This window comes from Physeter macrocephalus, chromosome 8 (assembly GCF_002837175.3).
Source record: "Physeter macrocephalus isolate SW-GA chromosome 8, ASM283717v5, whole genome shotgun sequence".
NCBI classification, from domain to species: domain Eukaryota; kingdom Metazoa; phylum Chordata; class Mammalia; order Artiodactyla; family Physeteridae; genus Physeter; species Physeter macrocephalus.
In genome coordinates, this window is record NC_041221.1 from 130075782 (window position 1) to 130096306 (window position 20525).

The window sequence follows — 20525 nt, forward strand, 5'->3', positions numbered from 1 at the left end:
GGCAGTTAGAACAACCCTGGGGTGAGTAGATAGTACTTAGTTTTATGTGTCAACAGCACCCTGATAGGTGATCAAACATTATTCTGGGTATTTCTGTAAGGGTGTTCTGGATGTGATTAAAATTTAAACCAGTGAACTTTGAGCAAAGCAGATGGCCTTCCACAGTGGGGGTGGGCCTCATCCAATCAGCTGAAGGCGTGAATAGAACAAAAAGACCAACTCTCCCTCAAGTAAGACAGAATTCTCCAGCAGATGACCTTCAGATTCGCAATGGAACTCTGGCTCCTTCTGGGTCTCCAGGCTGCTGGCCCATCCTGCAGATTTGGGACTTCTCAGCCTCCATAATCACATGAGCTAATTCTGTATAAAAAACCTCTTTCTCTCTCTAAACACATCATACTGGCTCTGTGTCTCTGGAGAGCCCTGACTAATGCAGTAAGGGTAGGAGGCAGGGCTGACGCTGCCATCCCCAAAATGTTTGAAAGCCTCTTTAGGCAGGAATGGCTGAAGTGTGGAGGGCAGAGGCTTTTATAGAAACCGAGTCCCTCTTTCCCCAGCCTTCCTGCAGGGCCTTAGACTCCCCACGTCCACAGCAGACGGGGTGAGTCTACCACTCACAAAGCTTCGGCTCCTGCGTCCCCATCTCGGTGGAAAAGGCATGCGCTCCATCCAGGCCACGAGCCTCGATGTCGCTCCCACCTCCTTCTCCCAGGGTGTTCAACCAGTCCCTGGTCCTGCCAAACTGATTTTTCCTGAAGAGTTCCCCAGTCTGTCCACTCCCTTAATTCAGGTTCCCACATCTCTCTGCTGCATGCATCAAATGCCTCCTCGCTGGGCTCTGCCCCAAGCTGCTCCCCATGGCAATGCTGGGTGACCTTTCTAAACACCAGCCAGACTGTTGAAAACCCCTAAATCCTGCCTGCAAAAGAAAGCCCCCATCCCCTTAACCTGAAGTTCAAGGTCTAGCCCAGAATCGGCCAAAGCCCCTCCCCAGATTCAGCTCTTGCCGCTTTCTCCCACCTTGAACTTCATATGTGGAGAAACAGCAGGTGGCTTGTGGCTCCCCATACTGGCTTCATACCCCAACCCTTGGCCTAAAAGGCCCTTACCCTTCCTCTTTGACTAACCCATTTCTACCCATCGTTCAGTACTCAGCCCAGATGGCACCTCCTCCAGGAGGCCTCCCGGTTCCTTCCATAAGAGACTGGAGGTGCTCCACCGTGGTGCTCCCCACCCTGGTTTACATGCATCTCCACTAGGAGCTCCCCACAGGCAGGGGCCAATTCACACTCCTCTTGAGTCCCCAGCCCCTAAACTGGGCCAGGCACACAGTGCTTGTGAAATAAATGATACGATGAGTTGTTGAGACCTGCCAAGTCATGAATGGCCAGATATAAGAACCACAGATTTTTTTTAAACAATCCTGAAGCCTAAGAGTGAACCTTGGTCCATGTAATGTTGAAAACAGGCCCACTGCTTTACTTGCCCCAGGAACGAGAGCCAACAGGTGGAATGAAGTCAGGGCACACCTTGGTGCTGCTTGTAAATTCTGTGTGACGCTGTGCTTTCCCTGATCACACCCAGTCTGATCCCCTTCTCCATGGACACCATCTCGGGCCATCCCACAGGTTCCTGGTCCTCCCAGGACCCCGCCTGGGGCCGCAGTGGGAGGCCAAGTCAGCAGGCCTGGTCGGCGGCTTGGCCCCAAGCCCACTCTGTCCACTGGCACCTCTGAGGAGAACACACACGGTTCCCAGCTCATCCTGACCCAGGGTTAGACTGGGTGGGGCTCACGGCAAAGTCTCTGTCCTTTTTTATTTATGAAAATCAGCACATATGCAGAAGGCATAGGAGAAGGAGCAAAGACTACAAAGAAAGAAACGTTTAAAAAAAAAATCACCATTTCTTTGTTGAGACAGGAGTGGCTAACAGCAAGGTGCCCGTCAGCTGCATGTGTGAAAAATCCCTCCTTTAGAACAGAATGTGGACACAGGCACCATCTGCCACGATGGTGAGCTACAGTCACTGAGTGCTTTAAAAGTCCGATGATTTCCAGAGCTTATTTCCTTTTGTTAATTATAAAAGTCACTATAGGTATAAGAGATGCAGTACAGCAATAGGCGCTAAGACAACATGTAACATTTAAAATCAAAAAGTCAGACGTGACTCTGAAGTGCAGCTCTCCCCCTCACCAGCTGGGTGGTCTTGGGCAAGTCACTAAACCTCTCTGAGGCTCGGTTTCCTCATCTGCCTAGTAGGAATACTAATAGTCCGTATCCGGGAGGGCCGTGTGGGGTTGATGAGAAAGAGTGAATAAAGTACCCAGCCTTGGGCCCGGCACAATGCACGAGCTTCTTGCATTAGCTATTACCCTGCCTTCCATTCCCAGCCAAATCTCTGATCTCTTCAAAAGGGTGAGAAGCATGAAATCACAATAATTTGCTGAAATTTTTTATGTTTGTAATCGCAGCCAACTGAGTCTCTGTGGAGCTGCACCCAAAGGAAGGCCGGCGGAGCCTTCACTTCGAGTTACTTCTTCCCCAGCCTTCTAGACAGGCACGTTCAAGGGTGCATCTTGTTTCCCACCAACTGTTTCTCTAAATGAGTACATGGGCTCCTGTCGGCGTTTCTCCAGGGAGAGAAACCACATTTCCCAGCAGCGGACTCTGCCTTCTTTCTCTACAGATGCCCGTTCTCATTAGGTCTTCCTGATACCCACAACTGTTTGCCCTGAGAGCCACAAAACTTTTTAAAATGCGAAGTTTGTTCCTTTAAAACCATGAGCAGACAGACACAGAAAACAAATTTATGGTTAACCGAAGTGGAGACGGGGGAGGAATATATTGGGAGTATGGGATTAATCGATGCACACTTCCATACATAAAATAGATAAACAACAATGATTTACGGTATAGCACAGGGAACTATATTCAGTATCTTGTAATAACCTATAATGGAAAAGAATTAAGGACAGAACACACACACAAACATATATATCTGAATCACTTTGCTGTACACCTGAAACTAACACAACATCGTAAATCAACTATACTTCAATTAAAGAAAAACAAACCTGTGAGTAGAGTGCTTCCCGAGAGAAGCCTGGCATGTAAACAAGACCTTCAGGCTGCTATAGTTTGGCAGGGGTGGGGTGTTGTGGGGGTGGGCAGGCACACAGGTGAAGGGGAGATGCAGGGAGGCACGGGAGACGCGAGCGTCCCCTTCTCCTGCTGAGCAGAGCCCGCGGTGGCTCCGTGGCAGGGAGCGGGACTTCTTTTCTGTGCAGCGTGCTCACCTCACTGGTCATGGCACACATCCACGTGGAGACAGACGTGGGTGTAAAACAGAGTGTGTGTGAATGTGCCAACCTCTCTTTCAGGTTCAAACAGTTCTGTGCAGGCTTCACTGCCGTTGACTCGTATCCCGGCCCTGGCGAGATGGTCCAGACTGTGGAATTACAGCTACCTGCATGTCACCGCCGCTAAATACCCCTGAAGGGTTGTAACTTCCCTGTAACCAACACTTGTGGCCACAGAGTTGAGAGGCACCCTTGAAAATCTGGTTTTGTTCATGGGGGGAAAGGAGAACTCACAAGCTCACTCTCTAAATAATTAGGACGATGTGTCACTGACCCTTCCTGCCACCACCTCCACTGCTATCCTGGTGTCCCTGGGTGTCCCACTTTGAAACACCTTCCTCACTCGGGGGTTTTCTTCCTTCTGCAGCTTGGCAAAGAGCTCATCCTCAGTCCCTCTTTCCTGCCCATTACCCCCTACCAGGAAAGCTTCTGCTATCAGACCCATCATCCCCTGGGTTCCTGAAATCACTGGACAGGCTCAAGTGGGGAAGAAATTTACAACCTCAGCTACGAGGGCCCAATGCAGAGCTGGGTGTGCACAAACTCCACCTGACCCGGTGAAGCGAAGGTCTCTGCAAAGCCCATAAAAAAGACCTTGAACTTGCTATATTTTAATGGAAACAGGAATGATTAAGTGAGCTACACACACAAGAGACAGGGAGAGAGAGAGGTCTGGGTAGAGGATCAGAGAACTCAGCCAGGCAGAATGAAAGGGGCATGTGGGGCTCACAGAGGCATTTGCTGGTCCACCGGAGACAGGCCTGTGGGCCACACCTCAGCTGACCGAAGTGGGCAGGAGAGGACTAAGGGACAGACAGTGGGACACAATTCCCTAAGGAAGACAAGTAAACAGACATGTCTGCCAGGTCACTGGATGAGCTCTTTCCTCCCGCTGCAGAGAGAAACACACAACACACACACCCTGCTTATAACAAGTGGACAGAGTTCACTGCATCTGTTGATTTTAATTACCTGCAAGCAGAGGGATTCTACTACTCTCCTTTAGGGGAGCTTTCTGAAAGTAGTTTCACTCTGCTTACCTTCATTAATGAGGGATCGGAACACATCAAAGCAGAAGTGGGCACGAGGAGAATCAAGGCGGAGGGCAGGGCTTGCGTGGACCGGGTGCCCAAGTCTGGGAGTCACTGTGAAGCTCTGCTCTCATTAGCTTCAAGAACACCCCATGTTCTGGGCCCTGCTCTTCTGTGGCATGTGGCACAGGGCCAGGCACAAGTCCACCCACAATAGGAAAACGGGTGGTTCCTGAGCCCCAGGATGCTGCAGAGGGCTGGGCCCCAGCTTTCTGTAGCTCTGACCCTTGGCTGTACCAGGTGGGGACTCACCTCCACAGGCTGAGAGTTGGATCTCCTTATTCATGTGTTTGATGAGCCTGCTCTGCTGGGGGAGATAAGCCATCACCTACTTCTCCCTGGGTCACTCTGTGGGTCTGCTCCACCCCCAAACTTCCCTGCTTTATTTCAGTTAATTTAATACAGTGATAAGTGCACCTCTCTCTCTTTGGAGAAAAAAGATGGCCCAAACAGGTACATTGCTTCCCTGTCCAGAAAAGCAGGCAGAGAGTCTGGGCACCCACGCCAGCCGCAGGGGCTACAGGTGAGTCAGGGGTTGGGAACCAAGAACTGCAGGCTGACCTGCAGGCCTCGCTGGACTCATGTACCCACTGTCTTCCCAGCCACTGGCCCCTTTAACACCTTATGTCATCAGGGAACAGAAGAACCTGAAAGGGACTCCCTGTGTACAGAAGAGCGAGAAAACCCTTGCCTTCAGCCTGTCAGTAAGCAGGAAACACTTTCAGGCAGCGACCCAGAGTCAACATATTTGAGTTGTGGCTGGCCTGACAGCTGCTGAGTTTGTCACACAGATAATTCAATAAACTGCTTGAGCACAGAGATTCAATATGTGGTGTCATTTAGCGGCCGCTACACGGGGGCCTTGATCTTAATTGAAGGTGCAATAGGGGAGAAGCTTAAAGCAGTCCCAAATCAACTTCTCGCTCTAGTAATTAAACATTTGACTCCTGATCATCATCCAAAGCCTCCCAAGTTTTGGCCTTAGTTCCATTAAATGGTGCTTAGCAGCCTGAACCAAGGGCCTCCCTCCTCTCCACGCGGGGCCTTCCTGGAGCAGCCTCCTGCAGGGAAGCTTGGGGGGCAGAAGGCTCCATGTCACCCCCGCACCCCACCTCCTTCTCCTTCCCTCCTTCCTCATGCTCCCTCAACACCCACTGATGTGCTCCCCCCACTCCCGCTTTGAGCAGAGTCCTACTTATGAATCTATCACCTCCTTTGCTGGGACCCTGTGATTTGTGTTGCATGGTGAGCCTCCAGCTAGGGCTTCCCATCCTCTCATGTGGGGCCCTCTGTGGGACTGTGTGAGCCCTCTAACATATAATCATCAATTTGTGCATTCATCTAAGAAATGAATGGAACATCTCCAATAAGCAAAGAATAGAAAGACAAATCACATTTCCCCACTCATAAGGACATCCAAGATAGTGGGAGGACACACAAGCTAACAAGAAGTTGTAACAGAGGGAGGATGCTGCTCTTGCTAGAAGTTCTGATGGCACCTTGGGCAGCTTGGGGCTTAAACAGGAAATCCCCTGGGTCCTATAGGTTTATCTCAGTTAAAGCGTGAACCTAGAAATCCTTGGTGATGAGCTCCTGGACAGGTCGTCTTTTCCAGCCCACAGCACACCCCTCAAGTTTTCTGGGGTGGTGATGAAGACGGAGGTCCCCTCAAGGCCATCCTGGGTGAGGGTGGTGGAAATTAGAAAGAAAACATAGCACAGTGGCTGAGAGTTTGGGCTTTCAGTGCTGACAAGGCCCTACCTGGATGATCTGTCCCTACACCTCTTGGATGTCTCTCCCCTTCTGCACTCTGCTCCAGCAACCCTAGTCCCCTTTTTGATCCCCAAAAGTGCCAGGAGACCTCTCACACCTCTCTCAAAGGAGGGTCTTTGCATCTGCTATTTCTTCCGCTGGGATGCTCTTGCCCTGGATATTCAAATGCCTCCCTCCCTGACCTCCCAGCCTCCTTCAGGCCTTTGCTCAAAAGTCACTTCTCATGTTAGATGTTCTCACTAACTTCTTTCCCTGTCTTCCTCTTCGCTGGCCCTTGTCACCACCTAAGACACCTCATCTCCTGTTTACTGTCTCCCCCATAAGACTGTATGCTCCACGAGGGCAGGAACCCTGTCTGTTTGTGCTCTGCTGTATCCCCAGTGCCCAGAGTAGACTCGACTCATAGGAAGCGTATGTTCTTTGGATGAACGGATGAAAGGGTTCAAGCAGGAGAGCACGTGGTCAGAGTTACCTCTTGGAGGGTTCACTCTTAAAGCCACATGGAAGGTGGGTTTGAAGAAATATCTGACCAGGAGCTGGAAGAACAACTAGGGGCCCTGTGAAGGGTCAGAAGGGCAGGGGCTGGACCAGGAAGACTGATAGACACCCATGTAGGAAGGATGTAGTAAGACCAGACCTGGAAAGTGCCACCTGGACTTGGCATTTACAAGGATGCAGTGTTCCTAATAGGGACAAGAGCCAGGCGCAGGCCTTGGAGGGCAGAGCGCCAGGGAGCTGGGAAAGAGGAGGCGGCCGGAGCTGGGAAAGAGGAGGCGGCCAACGCAGGCAAGGCTTCAGGTGCCTGGGAGAGAAGGAGGGGAGAGGTGAAATGGTATCTTGAGGGATGCTGGGACGAAGCCAGCTCTTTAGGCTGTAGGGTGAAAGAGTGTGAGCCTGTCAGTGGACACAGAGAAGGAGGAGCTGGAATAAGAGGGAGTGGGTGCTGGGAAAGAACAGGAAACATTGTGGGGGGCCTCAGAGGCTGCAACCTGTTTCCATAAGCGAAATCAGTGCAGTGCGAGACTTTCTCAGCTCAATAACTTATTAGCAATTTTTAATTACTGGAATGTATTTAAAGTGTGGTGGTTCTGTGAAGCACACCACAAGTGCTGAACTGACAGCATTCTTGCGTACTTGCAGGGTGCTCATGTCAGGACACTGTCTTGCATAAAACCTAGAGGAAATATCCAGAGGGGACACATGTTTAAGTCATGTTTCTTGATCCTGGAAGCAGATACTATAAATGGGATGACTGTGACCCGAGGGCCACTGTGCTGGAAGGCTGTTGGTGATGCACTGATGCCGGCAGGACCTATGGAGGAGGCTGCAAGAAGGAGACGGTCCGTGAAGACTTCCGTTGGTCCTTGAGATCTTGGGGTGTCTCTGGCTAGAGCAGCCCCACACAGTGGCCCAGAGAGTTGGGGTACTGGGGACTAGACCCCGACCTTCTTTTGGCTGTTAATTCCATGATGTCAGGCCTGGCATCCTGATCATACTGGTACTCTCAGGTCCTGCACAGCCTTGGCACCCAGTGGACAGTCAACAATGTCTCTATATCTTCAGCAAGTGGTGTTGGGAAAGCTGGACATCTGCATGTAAATCTATGAAGCTAGAACACACCCTCACATCATACATAAAAATAAACTCAAAATGGCTTAAAGACTGAAATACAAGACATAACACCATAAAGCTCCTAAAAGAGAACACAGGCAAAACATTCTCTGACATAAATTGCACCAATGTTTTCTTTGGTCAGTCTCCCAAGGCAATAGAAATAAAAACAAAAATAAACAAATGGGACCTAATCAAACTTATAAGCTTTTGCACAGCAAAGGAAACCATAAACAAAATGAAAAGACAACCTATGGACTGGGAGGAAATATTTGCAAATGATGCGACCGACAAGGGTTTAATTTCCAAAGTATACAAACAGCTCCTACAATTCAATAACGAAAAAACAAACAACCCAATTGAAAAATGGGCAGAAGACCTAAATAGACATTTCTCCAAAAGAGACACATAGACGTTCAATAGGCACATGAAAAGATGCTCATCATCTCTAATTATTAGAGAAATGCAAATCAAAACAACAATGAGGTACCACCTCACACAAGTCAGAATGGCCATCATTAAAAAGTCTACAAATAATAACTGCTGGAGGGGGTGTGGAGAAAAGGGAACCCTCCTGCACTGTTGGTGGGAATGTAAATTGGTGTAGCCACTATGGAGAACAGTATGGAGGTTCCTCAAAAACTGAAAATAGAATTGCCATAGGATCCAGCAATCCCATTCCTGGGCATGTATCCAGGCAAAACTATAATTCAAAAAGATACATGCACCCCTATGTTCATAGCAGCACTATTCACAATAGCAAAGACATGGAAACATTCACTGACAGATGAATGTATAAAGAAGATGTGGTACATATATACAATGGAATACTACTCAGCCATAAAAAGGAATGAAATAATGCCATTTGCAGCAACATGGATGCAACTAGAGATTATCATACTAAGTGAAGTAAGTCAGAAAGAAAGACAAATACCATATATCACTTATATGTGGAATCTAAAATACTACAAAAATGAGTATCTATGAAACAAAAAAACACCCACAAATATAGAGAACAGACTTGTGGTTGCCAAGGGGGAGGGGGGGTGGCAGAGGGAAGGACTGGGAGTTTGGGATGAGCAGATGCAAACTAGTATATACATGATGGATGAACAACAAGGTCCTACTGTATAACACAGGGAACTATATTAAATATCCTGTGATAAACCATAATGGAAAAGAATATGAAAAAGAATATACAGATGTATAACTGAGTCACTTTGCTGTACACATAACATTGTAAATCAACTAAACTTCAATAAAATTAAAAAAAAAAAACCAATATCTCTGAAGCAAGACAGCTTGGTGGCAAATGGCCACATCGCTCTGTGTGGAGCTCAAAGTGAAGGACAGGAAGGGTACAGAGAGATTCCTTTGCAAGGGCTGGGGAAGCAGCAGCGGCCTTTGGACAGAATGCAGGTGGGGCCAGGAGTGGAAGGACAATTGGAAGAGACTGGAAACAGGTAGGGGGGCTGGAGAGAAAGTAGAGGCCAGTGCCCAGAGGCCAGAGCAAGCTAACAGTGGGCATATGCCCCAGAGGCTCTGTGGCTTCGTCTCCAGGCTCCTCTAACAGCTCTGGGAGATGCTGAGTTTCCCACTCCTTCCTTAGGGGAGAGGAAGTGGTCTGGTGCTCTGGTGTGCAGAGGCCCTGTGGGTTCAGGATGACTGAGCTAGCTCTCCTGGAGACGCTCCCAGCTGGGCCTCTTGCTGACCTGCACAGCAGGGAGGCCTGGCCCAGCAGCAGAGGCCTTTCCCACTGACCATGGCTCCTGAGTCCTCCCTCCACAAAGTCTCCTGGGGGAAAAGGATAAAGCAGTCACATCTGCTGTGAACATGCCTTGCTGGGACCGAATTAAAAAGAGCCCCGAAGCTGGGGGTGATTGTGAAGGGTGGGCTGTAGCGGCAGAGCCTGTGGAACTTGGGGCAGGTACTCGTCCTCTCTGGGCCTCCGGGTTCCCTTCTGGGAAACGGGAAAGCTGGACTATCTTATCTGACACTCAGTCAGCTTGAGTTCAAATTACCTAGGTTGGCACACAGGCCTCACTCTTACCCACTTGTCTGCATTCACCTGTAGTCTCCGTCACCATCCCCCCCGCCTCGCCCCTGCACCCAGGACCTGCATCTGAATCATCTGCTCTGTCCCGTCTGCACCCTAGGATGCCCTCACTCACCTTTCAAGAGTCACCTCAAATGTCTCTTCTCCAGCTCTCTCCCCAGATAGTCCCCTTCTCATCCTCTGGTGGACCAATCCCTCCCTCAGGCTCAACTGACAGTTCCTGAGAGCCTTTTATGCATTCCAGAAACTTCCTCTAGACCTGGAATCAGGAGCTCTTGGTTCTTCTCTTCCATCTCTACTAGCTCAAGGGGTGAACTTGGATAACTCACTGCCATCTCTTTTCAAAAAGCAAGGCCGACTTATAGGGCAGGAATAGAGACGCAGATGTAGAGAACAGGTATGTGGACACGGGGTGGGTGGGGAAGGGGAGGGTGGGATGAACTGGGAGATTAGGTTTGACATAAACGCACTACCATGTGTAAAATAGATAACTATTGCGAACCTGCTGTATAGCTCAGGGAGCTCAGCTCGGCGCTCTAGGATGACCTAGATGGGGGGAAAAGCGGGCGAGGGAGGTCAAAGAGGGAGGGGATGTAGGTATGCATATAGCTGGTTTACTTCATTGTACAGCAGAAACTAACACAACATTGTAAAGCAATTTTACTCTAATTAAAAAAAAAACAACCAAGACAGTTGGAGAAGCTGATAGAAGTTTGATCATTTGGAGGTCAAATTCCAGTCATTCGTTAAATACACATGGAGGACCAATGTTCTTCTCTCCCCTTTTTCACAGAACATCCACACCCCTGACCTCTAAGCCCATATCCAGCATGGTCACATGTGGGCAGGGTTCTTACAGCCTCCTGTGTCTGCCTCTCGACTGTGCTCTGATGTTTGCAATGACAACACCAACCTCTGGAGTGCTGCTGACACTGTTTAGAGAAGAGCACTCATGATGTGACTGGCACTGCTCATTTTATGCTCGCGACACCATGAGGTAGGGACTATCATTATTCTCATCTTACAGATGCAGTAAGTGAGACAGAGCTTATGTGTCTTCTCCAGGGCGGTGTGGAATGGCCCCATGGCTGACCTAAAGCCGGTGCCTTTGGTCCTGTGCCACCTGCTCCCTCAGCATGGGCCTCTCCGCAGGCCCCAGCACCTCCCTGCTGTAGGGACCGCTCCAGCAGGGTGAAGCCAAATCCCCTAGGATGCCTGCCACCACCAACATGGCCCTGCACCCACTGCTCCCACACCGTGGGACGCTGAGTCTCTCTGGGGCTGGGCCGATACAGCTGGGAATGTGAGTAGCTCTCCCTGGCAGGGCAGAGGAGACTTGTCAAAGTGTGGAAATGCCCTGGAGGCATGGGACTCAATTTATGTTTCTAAAGCAGTAAGATGCGAAGTAACAACAACAACTAAATACCCAAAAGAAGAAAAGAAGTCTTTGGCAGCAAGATCTATCTGCTCTGCTAACTTGTAACAGAAGTTTGGGTTTTTATTCCTGTGTTTAGTAACACTTAAGAAAAAAAGGTTTATTAGTGAGCCTATAGTATGTTTAATTTTTAAAATAAAAAGTGGCAATTATTTCCTCTGATTTTATAAGCCTGGGAACTCCCCTCTGAAGCACCAAAGAGTACCTACTTAATGGTCTGTTTAGAACTGAAACCCTAACAGGCTTCTTTCTTCCATAATTTCATGGTTTGTTGGGAAAACTGCCCAACTATGACACTATCATCTGGGATAATACAAGCCAGGCGTGCTGAGTGATAGCTGAGTGGAAATCTTGTCTTCTCCAACAGTGTAGGAGATAAAGTGTGAATTCAGAACTGAGTCAGAAAAATCATTTTAAAAGTGCCAGCTAGTACACAAATAGGAATGCCATGTCACAAGATAACTTTTAAGACACAAACTCTAGAAAAAGTTAAAGGTACAGAGAAATCCACCTACTATCTTGGTGTTCACTGGTAATATTTGGTACCGAGGACAAACGTGACTCTAATTTTGCCCCAAGGAGAAGGAGAGACAGTATCCCACCTCCCTTGTCCCCCTGACTTTCAGCGAGTGAGACCCTGCTTGGGACGTCAGGACTGCTGGTATGGAAGCTGCCAACACCCGCTGAAGCAAGGATGCTGAGTTCAGTTTTGATTTTCTCACCAGCTAATGATCCCTCAATGATGTTGTATTTCATTCTGTATTCACACTGTATCCCATTGCCATAGCAACGGGAATGTGATACCACAAGTTTTCTTGTACATGGGCTTCGAATGCTGCCTCCCCTCCCTGGCAGAGGGGTTAGTGTCATGTCCCCAGTCAGTACCCCTGAGAACCCCCTCTGCACCCCAGTGAGGGCTCAGGGGCTCTGGTGGCAGAGCGAGTGCTCTGAACTGCGGTGGCCTCGCCTAGGAACCCACCACCACGTCCCCGTCCCCCTCGCTCTACGTGCTCCAACCCCATAAGGACGGTCCTAATATAGTGACTTCTGGGGGCAGAGAAAGCCCCAGAGAGTGAAGTCATAACTTCTCTTTGTAAAGCTGGTAGGAAAAGACAGTGAAACATTATGATTTTACAATTTTTGTTTGCACGGGAAAAAGGTGTTTTTAAGTTTCCTGGATCAACAACTCATTCGGAATGAAAGACAAATCGTCATCAATGGAGCTCAAGATGGCATTAAATACTCTGCTGCCATCTTGGGGTGAGGACTGAAGGAAGCTGTCCTTTATACCCACCAGCCTTTTTCCCAAGAATCCCATCCTGCCTGCCCCCCAGCCCTCTGTCAGTCCATTACACCCCGCTCCCCGTTGGAGCCATGATTCTGGCGAAGGTGGAGAAGTGTGCTCCCAAAGCACCCTCCTAGGCCTGGTTGCCTCTGCGCCCTCCAAGGCCCTGGGACCAGTGAACAGGTCTCTACTGCTTTTGCTGGGCATTCCCTATGGAAACGCTAGAGAAGGAGAGGCCGGCTGGCCTCCTGCCTAGGAACTGGAGCTGATGCTGAACCAGAGGCAGTGAAGGCTTCTCCGTGGGGTCCAGACCCACGGGGCCAGGGCTGCAGACGGGGGAGCCCTAGCCCCAGGTGGGCATCTCCAGGATAGCCTGAGGGCCTGACTCTCAGCACCTTCCTCTCTCACTCTCCATCTACCAGCAAGCCATTTGGGCCCAAGACCTGCTGGTCAGAGCCCTTGTTCCTGCCTCTGCATTCCCCTCACACCTTGTGCACCTCTCTGCTCCAGGCCTGAGGCCACACTGAATTAGATAAATGATGACAACAGGTGTCATTAATACCCGACACGTGTAACATACCCGGCCCACGCTAAGTGGTCTCTGTGCTGCATCTCCTTTACTTTTCTCCAGGGAGCAGGTGGGAACTGCCAATAGCCCCTTTTTACAGATGAGGAAAAGGCCCAGAGAGGCGGAATCATGCACCCAAGGTCACAGAACTGGGCTGCAACCCCAGGTCCCTCTGAGATTTTGCAGGTACCCCTTTCCACCAAAAAGGGATGTTTTGCAGAGCGTCTCTGTCTGCAACTCGAGTGGGTGGGAATTCACAAAATCGGTTAAAAACCCAACGAATCAGAAGGATTCGGTGGATAAATTCAATCAGCACGAAGCAGAACCAAGACCTAATCTGCCTGCCCCTCCTGCACGCTCTCCAGCTCTCCCCCGGCACCCCTCACCGTGGCAGGTTTTGTGGTGGGTGATTTTCTCTCACGTGACATAAGAAATGCTGTTTGAATAACCGATGGTGAGGGAGGCTATGAACACTCCGATGCAGAAATAAAAACCTTTAGAAAGATGCAAGTTGGGGGATACTGGAAACCGGAGAATGGAACGTCAGTCTATAAAAATTCAACATGGCCAATAAGGCTGGAGCAAGTGGTCAAGTGTTTTAGTGCTCACGGCTGCTGAGGCATCGGCAGGCCTGGGCTGGTCAGGGCTTCCAGGCCTCGGACATTTTTCCTGGGCTCATTTTGTCTTGATTCCTCATTGGGACTCATGATTTCTAAAGCACGTCAGCATTCGTGTCATAAGCATGGCCATGAAAGGGTCCAAGACTTCCCATCACAAGATAAACTCAACTTTCCGGAGACCCGCCTGCTCCAGGACCCCGCTGCCAGGGCCCGTGGATGAGGTGGGAAAGCTGCCCTTTCTCGGGGTGCAGAAGGCCCACAGACCTGGACTCCACCGTGAATCCTCCTGCCACATGGTCCTGGTGCCTGTGCAAGTGAGACCAGAGCTCTGCCCTTCCCTCTGGGCACCCAGGCTCCCAGCTGTGACCACACAGAAGCCCTTTTCTGTCAGCGTCACCAGCACTCTGCAGCGGGGCTCCATCCAGGCTTTCTCCTCCCCTCCCGGCCCCGCCCCACAGCAAGTCTCGGACCTCATGCAGCCCCACATGGGCTCCCCACCTCCAGCGTCCCCCGGCTCGGGCCGGTGGGCCTGTTCCCACCTGCCCAAGTGCTGCTTCTGCCGTCTCACATCGTCTAAGTTATTCATGTGTGGTCATTTGGGTTCAGTATCACAAATATTTCTACAGGCTGTGGCATGCACCATTCACTGGGGCCGCATGGACATGGGAATTTGCGGTCTAGCTCTCATATTCTTGAGCATCTGTGAGTTGTTGACATCTTGGTGCAAGGCCCTGAGCCACGTGCTGAGACTATATTCGTGCACCAAGAGCCATGGGCTCTGCCCTTGAGGCTTTTAACCATCCACTGGGAGCTGGCACTGTCCCTCTCACTCAAGCCCAGCAGAGGGCGTGAACCCTTTGGCCCCAACTCCATGGACACGTTCTGAAGTCCTTGCAGGGCCTTCCTCATCTTGCTCAGAGGTGTTCTGGACAGGCCAGGTGACCACTCTAGGCCAGAGCTGGAGTGCCCACGATACTGGGAACCACTGGACTGCGGGGTCCATCTGGCCACATTCTACACACAGCATGGTCTCCTGATTCACGAGACACTGTCCAGAGGGGCCAGCGTGCTCTCTGCCGCCACCTGGCAGGGCCCACCCTGCGCAAGAGACCTGGGCAGCGCCTACCCTGTGCAAGAGACCTGGGCAGCGCCTTTCAGCCTGGTTCCTACTGGACACATGCTCTGCACCAGCCCAGGGCTTAGTGGGCCTCCCTGGCTTCTGCTCTCCCAGGGCCTTCCTCTAAGGGCAGGGGCCTCTGGAGGTGGACACAAACGAACACGCGCTGCTGCTGCTATGTTGTTAAGGCTCTTTCCCCTTTCTCTTTTTTTAAAAACACATTTAACCCGTAAGACGCAGCACCCAGGTCATTTGTCAGAAGGGCATTAGAAAATCCATGACAAAACCCACGAGCATAGAGGCAGAGAGCCGTCTTCCTACCTTTAAGGAAACAGTCCTTGCTGTGGACGATGACAATCTTCTTCCCCAGCAGGCAAGCAGCACGGTGGAGCTCACAGTGGTTTTCGTAAACCCTCCCATCAGAGCCACACACGGGCATGTAGCTGGGACTGCAGGCCTCCAGGCACCGGCACTCGGGCTCCCCTGTCTCCCTGCTGAGTGTGCACCTGCTCCCGCGGCTGCAGAACTTCTTCCTGCAGGAGGCCGGCAGCCCACGGTGGCCGGAAAGCCCTGCCAGGCACACAAACACAGAAGGTCAGCCGTGAGCACGCAGGGGTATGTGGCATGGCCCACATGTGTGGCTCTTTCAGGCTGTGGTGAGCAGAGGCTGTGAGGCTGAGGCCTGGGGGCTCGGGCGCCCCGTGGAGCCCCTGCCCCTCTGGCGGCAGTGCTACGAGCAGTGTCCTGCCGTGTAGAGCCCAGGTTTTTTGGCTGGCTCTCGCCAAACATCTCAGACACAACCCCTGCCCATCCGGGAAGGGAGGAGTAAACAGAGGGCCACACGGAGCTGGCAAAGTACCGATGGACCCTGCTGATTGAGCGGAGGAGGGCTTTCCAAGGGACAGAGGGCTTGAGCCAAGGCTCCCGTAACCACAGCGCAGGAAGCACTTGCCTGTCTCTGGGAGGAGACGGTGTGGGTTGGGGTGATAAGGGTAGCAAGGCGTGGTTCTGCCTTATAGACTCAGCCAGCCAAGCAGAGGCGTTTTGGTCTGATATGTTAGGCACTGGGGAGCCGTGGTGGGGTCTAAGGAGTAAGTGTGGAGTAAGGAGAAAATGGTACTCTTAAGTGTTCAGGATCGGGGGGCAGCCAAGGCAGGGAGGCCAGAAGTTGACCTATTCCTCTGAGGAGAATACAGTTCCCTAGGACACAACAGCAGTGGAGGCACCAGCAGCCTTTGTCCCCTGCTCAGTCCTTTCTAGCACAATACTGCAGCCTGCAGCCATGGGCAAGAAGGCTGAGATGGAAACAGCAGCTGCTGTGTTCCTTTGGGTCTCACACTTGCCATGTTGTTGTGTGTCTCCTGCACCCAACACATGCCCATAGTGATCTCAGGCAGTGGTGTCCAGAGCTCACACACCAAAGCAGAAGGACAGCTGGTAGAGTGGCTTATTGCTGAAAAGGTACACTTACATGGAGGGCCAAATAAGCATCTACCACCAACGTGACACTCCTCCAAAGAGTCCAGAAAACTGGATGATTGCCACGTGGCATTAATGGCAACAGATAGGAAATTGAGAATTATAAAGGGATATCAAGACACACAAAATTAAAACATGAATGCAGATTTTATGGGCACAGAAGTCTTTGCTTTTAAGTTTTAATTAAATCTTCTTCAAAATATTGGCAAGACAGAATGGCCTGGGCCGTCAAGACTGAACTTTCAGCCTCAACTCCTACCCCATGGGATTAAAGTGCCTAAGGAAAAAAAACTTGTTTTTGGTTGAGTCTGTTTTTCATCATTATAGATTTGAAAAGAAAAAGAAAAGTCAGTTATTGGTAGATTAACTGCTTGATTCAATAACTCATTTAAATTCCTCCAGCTTTGGCAAGCTGAGAAATATTGACTTTTTCTTGAATCATAATAAACTAGAAGGTCAAAATATCTCTGAGCAGTATAAAAGTGCAGATTGTATAAGTGGGCGTGGGAATCCCCTTTATCCTCTTTGCTAACTGCTGGCGTGTCACCACGAAGGCTAGGTGGCATTCACTGGCCCCAGCATGCACCCTCCTATCAAGGCTGACGGGTTGGGGGGAGCCAAGGCACACGGCTGTGGGAGGCTCTGGGCTGGAGGCCCTTCACCCACGGTGTTTATGGCTGCTTTGCCACAGAGTGTGTTTGATTAGTATGATTCTCCTGGGTTATTGGAAAATGGGTTATCCTGGAGAGCACCGGAGGCTACTGGAAGAAACTAACCAGCTCTAAAAATATCAGCCTTTGTTTCTTTCCCAAGTCAATGCCAGGACACAAAGTGCTGCCATTGTATCACTATTTTAATAAACTTCCCTGTGGGATGAGAAGGATACCCACTAGCCACCCCATTTTGAAGAAACAAAGCCCAACTTTCTGAGCCTCCGGTCTTTCAGTTCCTGCTTTGGTGCTTTTGCCCCGGCTGTGCTACCTGCCCAGACTGGGCTCTCTCTGGGTACATCAGTTCCAATGCACCCTTGGGGTCCACTTCCTCCCCCAGGTGCCTGCTGCCACCTCCAGTCCGAGGGCCCCTCTCTGAGCCCCGTGACCCTGAGAGGGTCTGCCCCACTCTCTGGCCTCAGGATGCCCCACGGGTTCAGGGTCTTTGTCTTCTTGAGCCTGCCCCTCACTCAGGATTTAAGAAACACAATAGTTTTCAAAGCTGTCCTCCCTAACTCTGTTTCGATGCTTAACCCCCAGGCTAGAAGCTGGGATGGGAAGGTGGAAAGGGGCCCTCATGCAGTGACTGTTCAGGGGTGTACCTCCCTTGCCACCTCCACGTGGGGAGCTGGAGGGATGGAGGCATGAAGGGGAGGCAACTGTCCGTAGAGGTGGGCCTCCTCTGGGGTAAAGGGGACTAGGACCAGAAGTGGCAGTGCAGCGAGGCCCTTCAGAGACCCCCTAATCCAGTGCAGGCATCAATGGAAGGCCAGTGAGCTGTGGACGGGGGTGGGGAGATTCCTCTCTACCTGATCCTATCCCCTCTGAGACGCCCACATGCCCAGGCTGCACCCAACACCTCTGAGGACCAGCGCTGCACGTGGCGCTTCCGACGCCCAGGTTTGATCATCCTGCAGGTGTGGCTCTGAGGGCCTCCCCCAGCCTGTGCTCTGAGGGGTCAGTGTTAAGAAAACAGTTGTGCCAACCTGTGCTCATCGAAGTGGCCAAGAACACTCAGGTTCTCTCTGACGTGGAAATGGGCTGTTGGCAAATATTTGATTCCTAATTATTTGCAATTAAGACAGAAGTACCTTGAAAGCCCTGCACCTGCCCTTCCCAGTCTGTGGCCAGTAGGCGCCCTGACCAGCGGAGAATGCCGTGCACGGGGGCGGCCTGGGGTCCTGACCCTGGCCTCCGAGACGCCGGCCAAGCGTGGTTTCATTAAATGAGCCCCTTGTCACCACTTCCTCCTTGTTATGAAAACAGAATGAATTCCCGCCTCCTACCAGGACGATGATAAAACAGTAATGGGAAAGGTAACCAAGTGAGACTGCCAGCAACTGCCTACAGTATTTATGAGGACGACCATGATGCCTGAAAAAGATATAATGTGCTTAATTTATAGTCATAAAGAAAGTCATTTACCCAGGTTAGAAACTGATCATCTCACCAAATAAGCTGCTTTTCAACACTAATTAAATGTACCGAACATGGGCAGACATGGGAATTGTTACATGAAAGTGATGGTGGCAGAAGAAACAAGTCCATTTGTACCAGTCGGTGCTAAAGCCTCCCTCTGCAATTCAAATAAGGATTCTCGATTTGACCGCCACAGACCAGGGATCTGCAGGTGGTGGAGGTTAGCCGAGGTCGAGTCAAGCCCGCCTGACCCCAGGGGAGGGATCAGAGGGAGAAGCCTTCCTCCTTCGCCCAGAGCAGGAAGCCTCCTTCCTTGGTTTCTCACCTCTGACCACAGCACAGAGCACAGACAGTTCAGTTATTTTGCCCCCAAACTCTGACTCAGTCTCTGAAACTGGTTCTTCACACAGAGTAAACCAGTGAGCTCTCCCCTCTCAGGGATCGTGCCCTTCGAGTTCCGCTTTGGGATGCTAATTCCACTTCGGGCATGTTTGCCCAGGGCAGCATTTCACCTGAGAACTTGTCCTTGGCTTGCCTACTGAGGGGAGCCCCTCCCCTTTCCCAGCCTGCGGAGGTCATTCTAGGTCTCTGTGGGTGGTGCTGCCTAGGCCCCCTCCGGCTGGCCTCAGTGTCCCAGCAAAGGGCTGGGGCTGAGACGCCCACTACTTTGCCCCACCCCTCCATAAAGCCACAGTGAGGCGATGGCTTGGCTCTACGGTGGCTGCACACTCTGCAGGGCTCAAGGCCAAGAAGAATGGGACGTGGACACGGAAGACGAGAGGCGACAGGTGCAGCCCCAAGTACCTGCCACCCTGCACGCTGATGGCCTCACTGCTGCCTGCCGTGAACCCCTGTCTGGCACTGCAGCGGTCTCCAGCTTCTGCAGACAGAAGGTATTTGTACAGGAATGAGGGGCCCACCTGTCAGCAGACATAGCCCCTAACACACAGATTATATGCTTTATTTTCTGTGCATTGATATGGATCCACCGGGGAGCTGCAGCCCATATCCTGTGTCATGGTCAGGTTCTTTAAAGACCTAGAGTGAAGAGTGGCGTGTGCACAGAGGTGTAGCTATGTGGGCTGTATCAGCCAAGGGCTGAAGGTGATGGTCCCAGTACATGTCCCTACCTCATAGCCCCAGACATGCCCAAGGTGGTCTGGAGACAGAGCGTCTGGTAAACTTTGACTCTGTTTAGCAGAGACCATGCAAGTGCCTTGGAAGTGTTGGCAGAATTTGGGTTTGTGCGAGAGCCAGGCAGAGACCCAGGTCTGCAGCCAGTGCAGTTTCTACACACCAGATGGGGTGGGTGGTAACAACCGGGTGCTTCAGGAGTGCCTGCCGGCCAGCCCTCCAACCACCTATTCATCCAACAAATACTTACGGAGCACCTCCCATGGGCCAGACCCTATTCTAGGTGCTGGGGACACAAGGCAGACTGGGACATTGTCCTCAGGGCACTGATAGTACAGTGCAAGAAGACACACGAGAGCGTGAACAGGCAAACACACACACAAGACAAATGTGGGCTGGGGAAAAGGCCAGGAAGGAGTTAAATAGGGCGCTGCAGTGGGCCGGCTTTCATCTGAGGTCAGGGAAGCCTTCTTTTTTTTGGGGGGGGGCTTTCATTTTACTTTATTTATTTATATTTTTTAACATCTTTACTGGAGTATAACTGCTTTACAATAGTATGTTAGTTTCTGCTTTATAACAAAGTGAATCAGTTATACATATACATATATCCCCATATCCCCTCCCCCTTGCATCTCCCTTCCACCCTCCCTATCCCACCCCTCTAGGTGGTCACAAAGCACTGAGCTGATCTCCCTGTGCTATGCAGCTGCTTCACACTAGTTATATATTTTACATTTGGTAGTGTATATATGTCCATGCTACTCTCTCACTTCATCCCAGCTTCCGCTTCCCCCTCTCCATGTCCTCAAGTCCATTCTCTATGTCTGCGTCTTTATTCCTGCCCTGCCACTAGGTTCATCAGTACCGCT

At 50.9% G+C, this 20525-nt stretch overlaps 1 protein-coding gene across 1 annotated transcript in view; it reads right to left on the reverse strand.

The window, feature by feature from the left end:
- The window catches only part of FSTL4 (follistatin like 4), a 630434-nt gene that overhangs the window by 223188 nt on the left and 386721 nt on the right, over positions 1-20525 (reverse strand). Inside the window, exon 5 of the mRNA XM_024124790.3 lies at positions 15236-15484. Coding sequence (XP_023980558.2) covers positions 15236-15484 — 249 coding nt within the window. The remainder of the gene's footprint in view (positions 1-15235; positions 15485-20525) is intronic.